This window comes from Tachyglossus aculeatus, chromosome 4, assembly GCF_015852505.1.
Source record: "Tachyglossus aculeatus isolate mTacAcu1 chromosome 4, mTacAcu1.pri, whole genome shotgun sequence".
Taxonomy (NCBI): Eukaryota; Metazoa; Chordata; class Mammalia; order Monotremata; family Tachyglossidae; genus Tachyglossus; species Tachyglossus aculeatus.
This window is the reverse complement of record NC_052069.1, coordinates 114644501-114657900: the sequence shown is the minus strand read 5'-3', so window position 1 is coordinate 114657900 and position 13400 is coordinate 114644501. Positions and strand designations below refer to the sequence as shown.

At 51.7% G+C, this 13400-nt stretch overlaps 1 protein-coding gene across 1 annotated transcript in view; it reads left to right on the top strand.

Annotated features, from left to right (window-relative positions):
• HMCN2 (hemicentin 2) overlaps positions 1 to 13400 on the top strand; it is a 155825-nt gene that overhangs the window by 47320 nt on the left and 95105 nt on the right. Inside the window, 3 exon segments of the mRNA XM_038745120.1 lie at positions 7630 to 7757; positions 9267 to 9539; positions 10764 to 10850. Of these exon segments, the coding sequence (XP_038601048.1) occupies positions 7630 to 7757; positions 9267 to 9539; positions 10764 to 10850 (488 nt within the window).

The following is a 13400-nucleotide window of genomic DNA, read 5'->3' as shown; positions in this document are numbered from 1 at the left end:
GAGGGACTGGCTTTGCTTAGCAAGGAGAGCCCTCTATAGTGGCTCCAATCCCACCTTTCCTCAATCTGTGCCACAGCTATTTGTCCTACTGGTCCCTCGGGCCCCATCTTGGTTGCTGGTAGCGCCCACGGTGGCCAGATCTGATTAGGGAGGGAGCTACCTTCTGCAGATCTGGGAGAGGGGCTTTCCTTCCTCCTGCTCTCCCACTCTCCCTTCTGCCCGGGAGACTCTGCTAGGCTCCTTCTGCAGTCTCTCTCTCCCCCCGGCTTGGAGTGTAGCAAAATGCCGGGCTGGTCAAGAGCATGTTGCAGATCACACCTCTCCAGCAGGACTCCGACCCCGCGGGGGAGGCTCCAGCCGGTACGCAATGATATCAGCCACTGGCAGGGGCCCTGAAGGAAACCAGACAGCAGGGTGTGAAGGGCCCCTGCCAGCTCCCTCTTGAACATCTGTCCCCCCAGAGCAACTTCCTTGGAAGGCCTTCCTGCCTTTTGAGCCTCAGTGCATACACCCCGGGAAACAGCTGGACATCTCGTAGCCAATGTACACGAGGCAGGGGAGGAGGGGAAAATGGGTGGGGCAGAGGCAGAGAACGTGGGGCCGAACACCCCTCTCCCGCTTCGAACACATCTGCCTTTCTGGGAATTCTCGGCCGGTTCTGTCATGGTACTTGCAGGTGGCTGGGAGAGGGAAAGGCCAGGGGAGGGGAGGGAAGAGGTCTGTGGCTTCCCGAGAGGAGAACTGGACAGGTTATCCCTGTGCCCCAGATGGACCCTCCATTCTGCATTTGCAATAGCCTTCATCATCTGGCACGGTGGGCCAAGGGGCTCATTGACACTCCGTAATTGAGATTTAAAATATAACGCGTCAGCCCCACTCCCATTCCTACCCCTATCTTCCCCTCGTCTCCTGTTGCAGCAGGCTTTGCCTTAAGGGTTACTCAGGCTCCCGGGCTGCATTTTTGAGGCGGAAAAGACCCAAGATGTCCTCCCCATCCTGCCATCTTAGGGTGGGATTCCCAGCTTATCTTCCCACCAAGCCCACCTGACCTGCCCTGAGATAGGGAGTGACCCCAGGGGTCATGGTACTGATCCCTGGCCTGGAATGCCCTCCCTCCCAACATCCGCCAAGCTAGCTCTCTTTCTCCCTTCAAGGCCCTACTGAGAGCTCACCTCCTCCAGGAGGCCTTCCCAGACTGAGCCCCCTCCTTCCTCTTCCCCTCATCCCCCTCTCCATCCCTCCATCTTACCTCCTTCCCTTCCCCACAGCACCTGTATATATGCATATGTTTGTACATATTTATTACTCTATTTTACTTGTACATATCTATTATATTTATTTTATTTTGTTGATATGTTTGGTTTTGTTCTCTGTCTCCCCCTTCTAGACTGTGAGCCCACTGTTGGGTAGGGACTGTCTCTATATGTTGCCAACTTGTACTTCCCAAGCGCTTAGTACAGTGCTCTGCACACAATAAGTGCTCAATAAATACGATTGATTGATTGATTGAACTCGGTACTGGATTGGAGAGCTTCAGGTCAGCGCTGCAGTGCTGGAAAGATGTGGGTTGTCTTTCATATATAGTAATTTGCAAGGTTTTCTTTCATCAATTGGCCAGAATCCACTCCTTCCTCCTCACCCCTCACCAAACTCCAACTGTGACAGGTAGGGTTGGTCTGAAGTGGACAGGCCCTTAGGTAGGTTCCCCTTGGTTGCATTCAACCTCAACTGCAGGGTTTGGCCTCTTGCATCATGAAAGTGAGAACAGAGAGAGGTGAGAGAAGTCAAGGAAGGAGGTAGCCCTGTGCCCTCAGGGACTTTCAGGCTGGAGACTGGATGAAAGCAGAGATAGTGTGTGGTTCAGAAGCCCTGTTCTGCCAGCCCTGAGGATGACCCAGTCCCACTCTCCCTCTCAGGCAGGGGGTGACTGTTCAAATCCCTCTGACATGGCATTGTCCATGTGTGTTAGATGCCTGGGATGCGGAGTGTCGAGGAAGTGTTGCTAGGCAGCCTTGTTTGTTTGCAAAGTCGAAGCCACACAGCTGTGAAGAATCCTGGAGGGAGCCCCAGGTCCCGACGCCCCAGGCCGAAGTGGCCAACAGATCCAAACAGCAGGGCGGGCCAAGGGGTAGTCAAGGAGGTGGCGAGGAATCGGAGAGGAAGGGCCTCACCGAGCCTTTTTCCTCCCTTGACTGCTCCCTGAGCTAAAAATTGATAAAAGATGCCTGGAGAGGCTGCTGGGCTTCTGGGAGGCTGGGGGCAATTTCCTACCCTCCCCGGGGATTGGCGGTGGGAGAGCCAACTGGTCAGCCAAGTCAGACAGAACGCTTCACTCCGGCCCGCATCTCCGAATCTGTTGGTGATTAAAATCCTAAAGGTCTTGAGCAACAGGAGCAAAGACATGGGCGGATGGAACAAAAGAGGGGCTGGCAGAAAAATCTGTTCCGAGAAAAACACAGGGAGAGCCAACCCCGGCTTCGTTCATCTCTCCAATCCTTGCCAAGTCGTGTTTCAGCATTAATCTGTCTGTCAACAAGAATTTCCTCTGGACCACAGTGGGCACAGTGCTGTGAGAGGCACCTGTGGCCCACGGTCAAAATGGAGCCTGGTCCCTGACCTCAGTGAGCTCCCTGGCTCTCTGCTGGGTGGTGGGTGAAGTTTCAGATCAATTTGGGGGTATACTGAGGCAGAGAACAGAATGAGAAGCAGCAAGGTCTAGTAATAATCTGGGTATTTGTTAAGTGCTTACTATGTGCCAAGCATTGTTCTAAGCACTGGGGTGGATACAAGGTGATCAAAGTTGTCCCATGTGGGGCTCACAGTCTCATCCCCATTTCACAGATGAGGGATCTGAGGCACCGAGAAGTGAAGTGACTTGCCCAAAGTCACACAACTGACAATTGGCGGAGCCAGGATTAGAACCCATGACCTCTGACTCCCAAGCCTGGGCTCTTGCCACTGAGCCACGCTGCTTCTCTAAGCTGCTTCACTATTCTCTAGTGGATAGACCATGGGCCTGGGAGTGAGATGGTAAGAAGGTCATGGGCTCTAATCCCAGCTGCGCCACTTGTCTGCTGTGGGAAGTTAGGCAAGTCACTTCACTTCTCTGTGCCTCAGTTACCTCATCTATAAAATGAGGATTAAAACAGTGATCCTGATGTGGGACAGGGACTGTGTCCAACCCAATTTGCTCAAATTCCCCCCTCCCCGCCCCCCAGTCCTTAGTGCAGTGCCTTAAAAACTTAACAAATACCTCAATTATTATTATTAGAGAGGGAAAAAGAGCTACAAACTCTGTGGTGGCCTAGGAGAGTCAGGGAGGAGCCTGCTGCCAGGCCTGTGTCTGAGGGGTGGGGAGCAGTGAATGGACTCACCTCTGCTCTCATCCCTGCCCTTCAGATTGGAGTTAGGGGTGGCAGGGCGAGAAGAGGCAGGGACCAGACCTGCTCATCCAGACCCTTAGGTGGGCCCTCGGGAAACTTCCATTTCCAGATGTCCAACGTCACCGAAGAAAGAGAGTCTTAATCTTTTTGACTTCACCCTCGTCCAAGAACAGGAGCCAACCCTGCAGCTTCTGGAGGGAATCCAAACTGTATGCTCCCAAGGAGGTAGAATTCCCTTAAGGGACCTCCAACTTTCCCGGGGAAACTTCAGGGAAAGCCTGGTAACACCCTGGCCAAATGGCCCCACTTCTCCCATGGCCTCGGGGGCCATCACCACAGGCAACTGGCTCCTTCATGGGAGGGGTGTTTTCTTGACACTAAATTTCCAGCTGAAGGGATGTGGGCTTTCCCTGAAGCAGGAGATGAGCCACAGGTGGGGCCAGGCCAAGGGAAAGTTCCCCGTTTCTGAAGACAAATGTTTTTAGCGGATCACATACGTGCTTGAAAGCTGAGCCCAAGCACATCTAAGTTTTCTAACCAGTCCAAGGCCCTGGAGTGGAGAGGCCCTCTGCCACGGTGACTGAGAGTCACAGGCATCTTTATTTCGGAGGAATGAGCTGCAGTTAGCTTGGAAATCTCAATGCGCCTAATCAAGTCACCCGGTCGTAGCAGGCACTTCCCACTTAATTAAATTCATACTGTGGGCTCTGGCCTTAGTCCAGGCCTCCACTGGCGGGAGAGTGAGACTGTGAGTTACTGGTGTGAGACTGGGTTTGAGTAGGTGCTAACTGGGGATACTGGAGGTGCATGGCTCAGTGGAAAGAACACGGGCTTGGGAGTCAGAGGTCATGGGTTCTAATCCTGGCTCTGCCACATGTCTGCTGTGTGACCTTGGGCAAGTCACAACTTCTCTGAGCCTCAGTGACCTGATCTGTAAAATGGGGATTCATTCATTCATTCAATCGTATTTATTGAGCGCTTACTGTGTGCAGAGCACTGTACTAAGCACTTGGGAAGTAAAAGTTGGCAATATATAGAGACGGTCCCTACCCAACAGTGGGGTGCCCCAAGTGGGACAACCTGATAACCTTGTATCCCCCCCAGCGCTTAGAGCAGTGCTTCGCACATAGTAAGCACTTAAATGCCATCATCATCATTATTATTATTATTATTGTTTAGTGGGTGGGAAAGAGTCTGAGTCATCTGCTTCCTCAGGGGGCACCTGGTGTGATTTGCCATGGGAGCACAGTGTGGCATCTCAGTCTGGCTTTGGTTAGGGCTGTTAGGGTGGTGTTGAGCATGTGGAGTGGGGGTCATGTGCGTCGTCTGTGGATCTGGTTTTTTTCTGTGGCGTCTCTGAGGTACTGGAGCATGTGATGACTATTATCTGTGAATGGATACCATTGATGATAATGGTATTCGTTAAGCTCTTATATGTGGAAAGCACTGAACTGCTGGGGTAAGTATAAGATAGTCAGGCCGGGGACAGTGCCTGTCTCGGGTTGGACTCACAGTTTGTTGGGGAGGGAGAACAGGTTTTGAATCTCCGATCTGGAGATGAGGAAACTGGGGCACGGAGAAGTTTCATGACCTGCCCAACACCACATAGCAGGCCAGTAATAGAGCCAGGATTAGAACCTAGGGCCTCTGACACCTAAGCTCATGCTCTTTCCACTAGGCCACTGTGTATCGGTATGGTTGTACACACATGGATGGGGAAATACTGGTTATCAGATTGTGTGGGAAATAGGTTCTACAAAATAAAAAGATAAAGCTGTTGACTTGCATAAACAGGAAATTCTCGACAAACCTCTCGGCTCTCTCATCTGGGCTCCAGGCGTTGCCATCTGGCCTGTTATTCGGAGGACGAAATATGCTTATCCTAATTATATTACAGTTGTTGGTTTTTCTTCTTTTTTTTTTTAAGTTTCAATGGCAGCCAAAAACAAAGAGAAAAGACTCTGGTTTTTACCCTTCCCCTCCTTCATCCTGTCCCTTGCGCCTCTCCCCCAGACCAGTATCAGTAAACTGGCCTGCTGGCCGACCCACTCTCACTGTTTTCCCTCCTCTCCAGTTCTGGGTGAGAACTCCCCTGGCAGAATTCCTCTCCCCACAGCGTAGCTCTGATGGATTGCTGAAGTGAGCTGTAGAGCTGGGACTTGTCGCTTGTAGTAGTGGGAGGACTACTGGGACAAAAATCTCAAACAATTGGACAGGGCATCTGGTTTCTCTCCTCAGCCCTGCCATCAACGGCAGAAGTACCCTGCTCCTGGTGCCTCCGTTTCCCCATGTAATAATAGTAATTATTATTATTATAGCACTTATTAAGCTTAAATACAAGGTGATGGGATTGGACAGTGTCTGTCCCACAGGGGGATCACAAACTATCTTCTTCCCATTTTACAGATGGGGAAACTGAGGCTAAGAGAGGTAAAAGCAGACTTTTTATGGTATTGTGTTTGCTATGTGCTAGGTGCTGTACTAGGTGCTAGGTTAGGTACAAGCTAGTCAGGCCAGACACAGTCCATGTCTCACATGGGACTCACAGTCTTAATCCCCATTATACAGATGAGGATACCTATGAGGTAACCGAGGCACAGAGAAGTCAAGTGACTTACCCAAGGTCACACAGTGGACAAGTGGACAGCATTAGAACCCAGGTTCTTTAGCCTGTTCTCTTTCCACTGGGCCTTGTTGCTTCCACAAGGTCATACAGGAGGCTGGTGGCAAAGCTGGGATTCAAACCTGGATCCCTTGACCTCGAGGCACACGCTCTTCCAAGTAGGCCAGGAGCTTCCCCTGGCCACGCTCTCCGGACATTCAGAGAATTATTATGGATCAGCAAAAGCAACTCTGATAGAAAGTGAGAAGGAACAGCATGGTGTAGTGGGAAAAGAGCACACGATTGGAAATCAGAGGGCCTGGTTTCTAATCCCAACTCCCCCATTTGTCTGCTGTGTGACCTTGGGCAACTCATTTCAATTCTCTTTGCCTCAGTTACCTCATCTGTAAAATGGGGGGGGGGGGGCAATACCTGATCCTACTCCTACTTAATCAGTGAGCCCCATGTGGGACGGGGACTTGTCTGAATGGATTTTCTTGTATCTACCCCAACTCCTAGAACAGGGCTTGAAGCAGCGTGGCTCAGTGGAAACAGCCTGGGCTTTGGAGTCAGAGGTCATAGGTTCAAATCCTGGCTCTGCTGCTGGTCAGCTGAGTGACTTTGGGCAAGTCATTCAACTTCTCTGGGCCTCAGTTCCCTCATCTGTAAAATGGGGATTAAGACTGTGAGCCCCCTGTGGGACAATCTGATGGCCTTGTAACCTCCCCAGCGCTTAGAACAGTGTTTTGCACATAGTAAGCGCTTAATAAATGCCATTATTATTATTATTATTATTATTATTATTATTGTAAGCGTTTAATGAATACATCACTTTTAGGGAGCTATGGAAGCAAAGATAAAGAGAATTTGGGCTTCAGCAGTGAGGTGCACCGGGGGCATCTCTTATTTTAATTATTCCTGGTTCATAACTGGAGATGTTTCCTGGAATAGACACTGCCTCTCCTGGTTGACTTAAACTTGCTCCCACTTAGAGGCAGGAGGCTGGACTTGATGACCTGGTGGCCTCTTCCAGCTCCAAGATTTAGCATTGATGCCAAGGCCTCTCCTTCAGCCTAGACACCTGAAGGCTGTTTTTCCCCTCTCGCCCCCAGCCAGGCCCCAAGGACAGTCTCCCAGACATCGCAGCTGTGGGCGGACAGCCGCTCTTCGCTCCCGGCTTTAGTTGGGGACGAGCAGGCTGGAAGGGGGCTCCCTTTGAGGCGAGCAGATGTGGGCTGGGATGATATCATGTCTGCCGGAGCCCGGAGGGAGGCAGAGGCCAGTGTGGTGCATGGTCCGGAATGGCTGCAGGAACCTGAGAGGGTGGTAGCTCTTTGAGACTCGTTCCATTGTCTGTCATTCTTCCCGGACAGAGTCGTTGAGAAGGGGGAAAGAGAAACAAGTTTTTACCCCAGATTTTGGGGGGAGGTTGGGACCACGGAGGGGGATCAGGTTCTTCTTTAGCACCCCCAAAATCCCCACTGAATAAGTCTCTGGTCACTTAGGTTGTTGAGTTCAAAGTTGATTTTCTCCTGGAGTCCCTTCTCACTTTTCCAGGAGGGAGGGAGGCTGGGAGAGCTAGCAGTCTCTCAGTCAGGGGGAGCTCATGTGTCCACTTTGCCAGCCCTCACTCCTCTCCTCTAGGCATAGACTTCTCCCGTCGGGGTCCCTGCGCCTGGAGGAGTCCCAAGTGACCGACAGTGGCCTATATACCTGCACGGCCACCAACCCTGCTGGGACTACATCCCGTCTCTATGTCCTGGGAGTGCAAGGTACCAAAACTGGGCCCCAACCCCCCGGGACCTGGCCTGCAAGGGTGATGGGGGGGGGGGGGGCAGCCAGGGAGCTTGTCAGAGGGCAATCTCCTGGCTTGTCAGAGGAAGGGTATGTACTGGAATAGTGGGGGGCACAGAGGGTGGAGAGGGAAGGGCTGACCGGGATTCACTTCAGCTTCCAGATGGGGAAAGGAGAAGATGGGAGCTTTGGGTGCAATTGTCAAGCTCTGTACCAGCAGTTCTGTTCCCCGTTCTACTTGGGATGGAGGGAGAGGGGGCCCATTCAGAGCATCTTCTGTTGAATGGAGGGAAGGGCCCATTCGGAGCATCTTCTGTTGATTGGAGGGAAGGAGGGAGGGGAAAGAGTCAAGCATCCCTCCCTGCTGCACCCCTAAAACCACCTGGAGCCTTTCGGGTTCCACAGAAAGCCTTTCCCAACAGGGAGGCTCCTGAGAGGGGAGCTGACAGCTGCTCCCATGGCCCTGGCCAGCTCCGGGCCTGTTCGATTACCACACCAATTATCACATTGTCTCCTCCTCCTCCCTACTGGCTGGGAAGTGAGTGGCTGCTCCCTCTGCTCTCCAGGCTGGGTTCATACTCGAACCCCTAATGCCCTAATGGAGAGCTAGGAGCCAGGGACGGGTCGTTCCTTTCTCCCCCAGCCCCCAACACAGGGCAGGCTGGCCAGTCACTGAGGAGGCCAAGGCTGGGCGGCCCAGGGCAACAGGAGGACACACTGCCTCCCTTCTCACTTGGCATCTGGGCCAGGACAGGTGGGGGTCCAGACTGAGTCGGGCCTTCGCAGCTATCCCTTCTTGCTGATGTCAGGGTCACTCGTTGGCTGGAATGGACCAGGCTGGAGGTTGGCTGTCCCCAGGCCTCATTCCCCAGAAAGTCAGGCAGGCCCCGAGCTGTTGAGCCAACACTCCCTGCTCCAAAATGGCTTTCTCCTGCATGACTGGAGTTTTCCTTCCCTCGATTTCTGCCCCGCTTCTTGGTACACCTTCCTCTTTTCAGCTTGCTCCATCCCCTCCCTCCTTGTATGAGCAAAGTGGTCCGTCCCCTAGGAGACTTTGTTTAGTTTACTGGCCTCCATTTGGCTGAGATGCACTCCAGCTCCTCTGAAGTGTACCTTCTTTGTTTTCATCTTGTTAGTGTTGCTTCTTGTCTTCCTCCTTCTCCCTCCTTTCCGCTGCTTCTCCATTCTAGGATGCCCCCCAAGCCTGCAGTAGCTCTCCATCTTGACCTTTCCCCATCCCTCACTGTCCTCGCCTCTTCCACCACTTCTTCCCCACCACCCCCTTCATCCCTTTTCTCGAATATGCTCCTGGATGTCACAGCTCAATCCAAGCACCTAAGCCACAGGGCCCAGTCGCTGGGCATTCTAGGATTTGCCAATCTTGGGGGGCAGGGTGGGACCCTCCCCTCTGCCTCTGGCCGGGCTGGGATCAGACCTGCCCCCGCATTATCCCTCCCCTCCCCCAGCCCCCAATTCTCCTCTGGCAGTTCCCCCTCAGCTCCAGCCCGGTCCGAAGGCGTTGAAGGTGCTAGTGGGTCAGAGCCTGGACTTGCCCTGTGTGGCTGAGGGACAGCCGGTGCCCCAGCTTAGCTGGACCAAGAATGGAGTCACCCTCCGCGTGAGGGGCCAGGATGTCCTGGACGGCCCCGATGGCTCCATCCACTTGGAAGCCGTGCGGGTCTCCGACGCCGGACACTACCGTTGCGTGGCTTCCAGTGGTGCAGGAGAAGATGCTCTGGAGCTCAACCTGGATGTGCTGGGTAAGTCTCGGGGGTCAAGACCCCCCTAGGGACCGAAATCATTGTAGCCTAGTGGCTAGAGCACAGGCCTGAGAGCCAGAAGGACCTGGGTTCTAGTCCCGGCTCTGCCACTGGTCTGCTGCTGGGAGTTGGAAGGACCTGGATTCTGGATTTCTAGACTGTGGGCCCGTTGTTGGGTAGGGACCGTCTCTATATGTTGCCGACTTGTACTTCCCAAGCGCTTAGTACAGTGCTCTGCACCCAGTAAGCGCTCAGTAAATATGATTGAATGAATGAATGAATTCTAAACCTGGTTCTGCCACTTGTCAACCTAGGGCAAGTCACTTCACTTCTCTGGGCCTCACTAACCTTATCTGCAAAATGGGAATTAAGACAGTGAGCCCCATGGGGGATAGGGACTGTGTTCAACCTGAATACCTTATATCTACCCCAGTGCTTAGAACAGTGCCGGGCACAAAGTAAGCACTTAGCAAATACCATAAAAAAAAAAAAAGGAAGGTCTTGTTGGTCCCGGCTTCAAGCTAAAAATGATCAATCAATCAATCAGTGGTATTTATTAAGGGCTTACTGTGTGCACAGCACTGTACTAAGCACTGGGTGAGAACACCATGACCAAGCTGGTAGACACGTTAGTAGACACATTCTCTGCCCACAACAAGCTCACAGTCTAGAAGTGAAGACAGGCATTAATATAAATAAATAAATGATCCATCTTCAGTCCTCAGCCCTCTCTTTTCACTCCCCCCACCCACAGCCAAGGTCATCTTAATAATAACTGTGGTATTTTTTAAGCACTATGTACCAGGCACTGTATTAAGCAGTTCGGTGGATATAAGCAATATTGTGTTGGACACAGTTCCTGCTCCATATGGGGCTCACAGTCTCAATCCCCATTTTACAAATGAGGTAATTGAGGCACAAAGAAGTGAAGTGACTTGCCCAAGGTCACATAGCAGACACGTGGCAGAGCCAGGATTAGATCCCAGGACCTCTGACTCCCGGAGCTTTCTACAAGAGATTAAGGCCATGCCTACCTACTCTGTTATACTGTACTCTCCCAAGCGTTTAATACAATGCTCTGCACACATTAAGTGTGCAATAAATACAATTTATTGATTGTTTAAGGCCACAGCCCCCTCTTTTTGTTTGAAAGAGGGGCTCCCCTGTGTGAGGGGGAAGAGCCCCCGGGTTTACCGAGGGCTGTTTCCCCCTCCACCCCAACAGAAGCCCCCCACTGGGACGACGGCGGTGTGGATGTCCTGCTGGAGCGCGTCATCCACGAGAGAGCCACCCTGCACTGCCCCGCCAGAGGTGAGTGAAGACAAACTAGGGGTGGTTCCCCCCTCTCCAGCACGGGAGGGCTCTGGTGCTGAGCCACCAGACTTCCGTCACCCATCAATCATTCATTCAATCATATTTATTGAGCGCTTACTGTGTGCAGAGCACTGTACTAAGCGATTGGGAAGTACAAGTCGGCAACGTATAGAGACGGTCCCTACCCAACAACGGGCTCACAGTCTAGAAGGGGGAGACAGACAACAAAACAAAACACGTTGACAGGTGTCAAAATCATCAGAACAAATAGAAGCAGCATGGCATAGTGGATAAAGCGCTGGCCTGGGGATCAGAAGGTCATGGGTTCTAATCCCAAATCTGCCACTCCTCTGCCATGTGACCTTGGGCACAAAGTGAAGTCACTTCTCTGTGCTTCAGTTACCTCATCTGCAAAATGGAGATCAAGGCTGTGAGCCCCACATGGGACAGGGACTGTGTCCCTCTTGATTTGCTTGTTTTCAACCCCAATGCTTAGTATAGTACCTTTAAATAGCGATAACACATCCGCTCTCCCTCCTTTTTAGATTGCGATCCCTAGTTAGTCTTCCCTTCATCGGGTCAAAAGGCAACCTGGACCTAAGGAGTGTGGGTAGGAGAGGCAGAGTAGAGAAGCCCCTAGGTTTTCACTTACACTCCCTGAGTCTCAGATGCCTCCATGTCCAGGTGACTTGTCCCCCTGTCTGAACAGTGGCTGCCCGCCTCCCTGGACCAGACTGGCCCCTCCAAGCAGGCCCAGGGAGAAGCCCAGTGCTGAGGTTGGTGAGCAGTGAATTGCCCTTCCTCCACCCCGACAACAGCCCTCTCCGTTCAGACTGATTGGCTTGCCCAATTCAATGACACTCAAAAAAATGCCCAACTCAATGAACCTCTAGATTGTCATCTCGCTGTGGGTAGGGAATGTGTCTATTTATTGTCGTATTGTATTCTCCCAAGCACTTAATGCAGTGCTCTGCGCACTAAGCGCTCAATAAATACAATTGAATGAATGAATGAAATAAAGTCCAGCGAAGAAGAGCTTTTCCCTTCTTGACAAGCCTGGGGAGATTGGAGCAGGAAACTCCAGCTGCAATTCCTGCTTCCAGAGGTAGAGTGGGAAAGGCAGGGGCTCGGGAATAATAAGGTTGGGGGAGGGAAGGGCTCTGGGGGAAGAAAAGCAGGAGATTCTTGAGACTCACCTGAGCATACTGGTGACACCCTTTATTGGGGGGCCTGGGGTTTGAGAAGCCTCAACTCCAAATGGTTGAAGTCGTAAGGATAAACCATTCATTCATTCATTCAATTATATTTATTGAGCGCTTACTGTGTGCAGAGCACTGTACTAAGCGCTTGGGAAGTACAAGTTGGCAACATATAGAAATGGTCCCTACCCAACAATGGGCTCACAGTCTAGAAGGGGGAGACAGGCAACAAAGCAAAACATGTAGACAGGTTTCAAAATTCATTCATTCAATCGTATTTATTGAGCACTTACTGTGTGCAGAGCACTGTACTAAGTGCTTGGGAAGTACAAGTTGGCAACATATAGAAATGGTCCTTACCCAACAATGGGCTCACAGTCTAGAAGGGGGAGACAGGCAACAAAACAAAACATGTAGACAGGTGTCAAAATCAATTGGAACCCACAACCTTTGACTCCCAAGCCCGGGCTCTTTCCATTGATCCATGCTGCTTCTTCAAGGGAGGAGGGAGGGAGTGATGTGAAGAGATGAAGAGGGAGGGCATTCCAGACCAGAGGCAGGATGTGCCTGAAAGGTTGGCAGTGAGATAGACAAGATGGAGGCACAGTGAGAAGGTGGGCATTACAGGAACAAAAAGTGCGGGCTGGATTATAGTAGGAGGGTAGTGAGGTGAGGTAAGAGGGGGCAAGGTGATTAAGTGCTTTAAAGTCATTGGTAAGGAGTTCCTGTATTTTTGCAGAGGTGGATGGTCAGTCACTGGAGTTTCTTGGGATGTAGCGTGGGGAAAGGAGAATTTATTCAGGGAGAGCCTCCTGATTCATTCATTCATTCAATCGTATTTATTGAGCGCTTACTGTGTGCAGAGCACTGTACTAAGCTCTTCGGAAGTACAAGCTGGCAACATATAGAGATGAGATTTCAGAAGGGCTTGTAAGATGAAGAGAGCTGTGATTATCTTTACATCCGTACTTCACGCTGCTGCCTGGATCGCTTTTCTAAAGCACGACTGCGGAACTGGATTCTGACTCTGTTGGTGTCCCTATTCCCAGGGGAGCCAGAGGGTGAGGTCAAAGGGCAAGGCCTTCATCTCTTAGCTGTGTGTTTCTAGTGTCCCTCCCGGCCCTGCCAGAGGGCACTGGGGAGAAGAAGGGGGTGTAGAGTGGAGGGGTAGTTTTGAGACCTACCTGTTTTTGAATCCCAATTTATTGTTTTCTGGTCACTTCTCCTCGCCCTTCCTGAGAGCAGTCTGCCGGGAAACAACGCCACCCTGTGGCTCAGCCTGGTGCCTGAATTTGAACAGTGGATTGCGCTCAGATTCATTCATTCATTCATCCATTCAATCGTATTC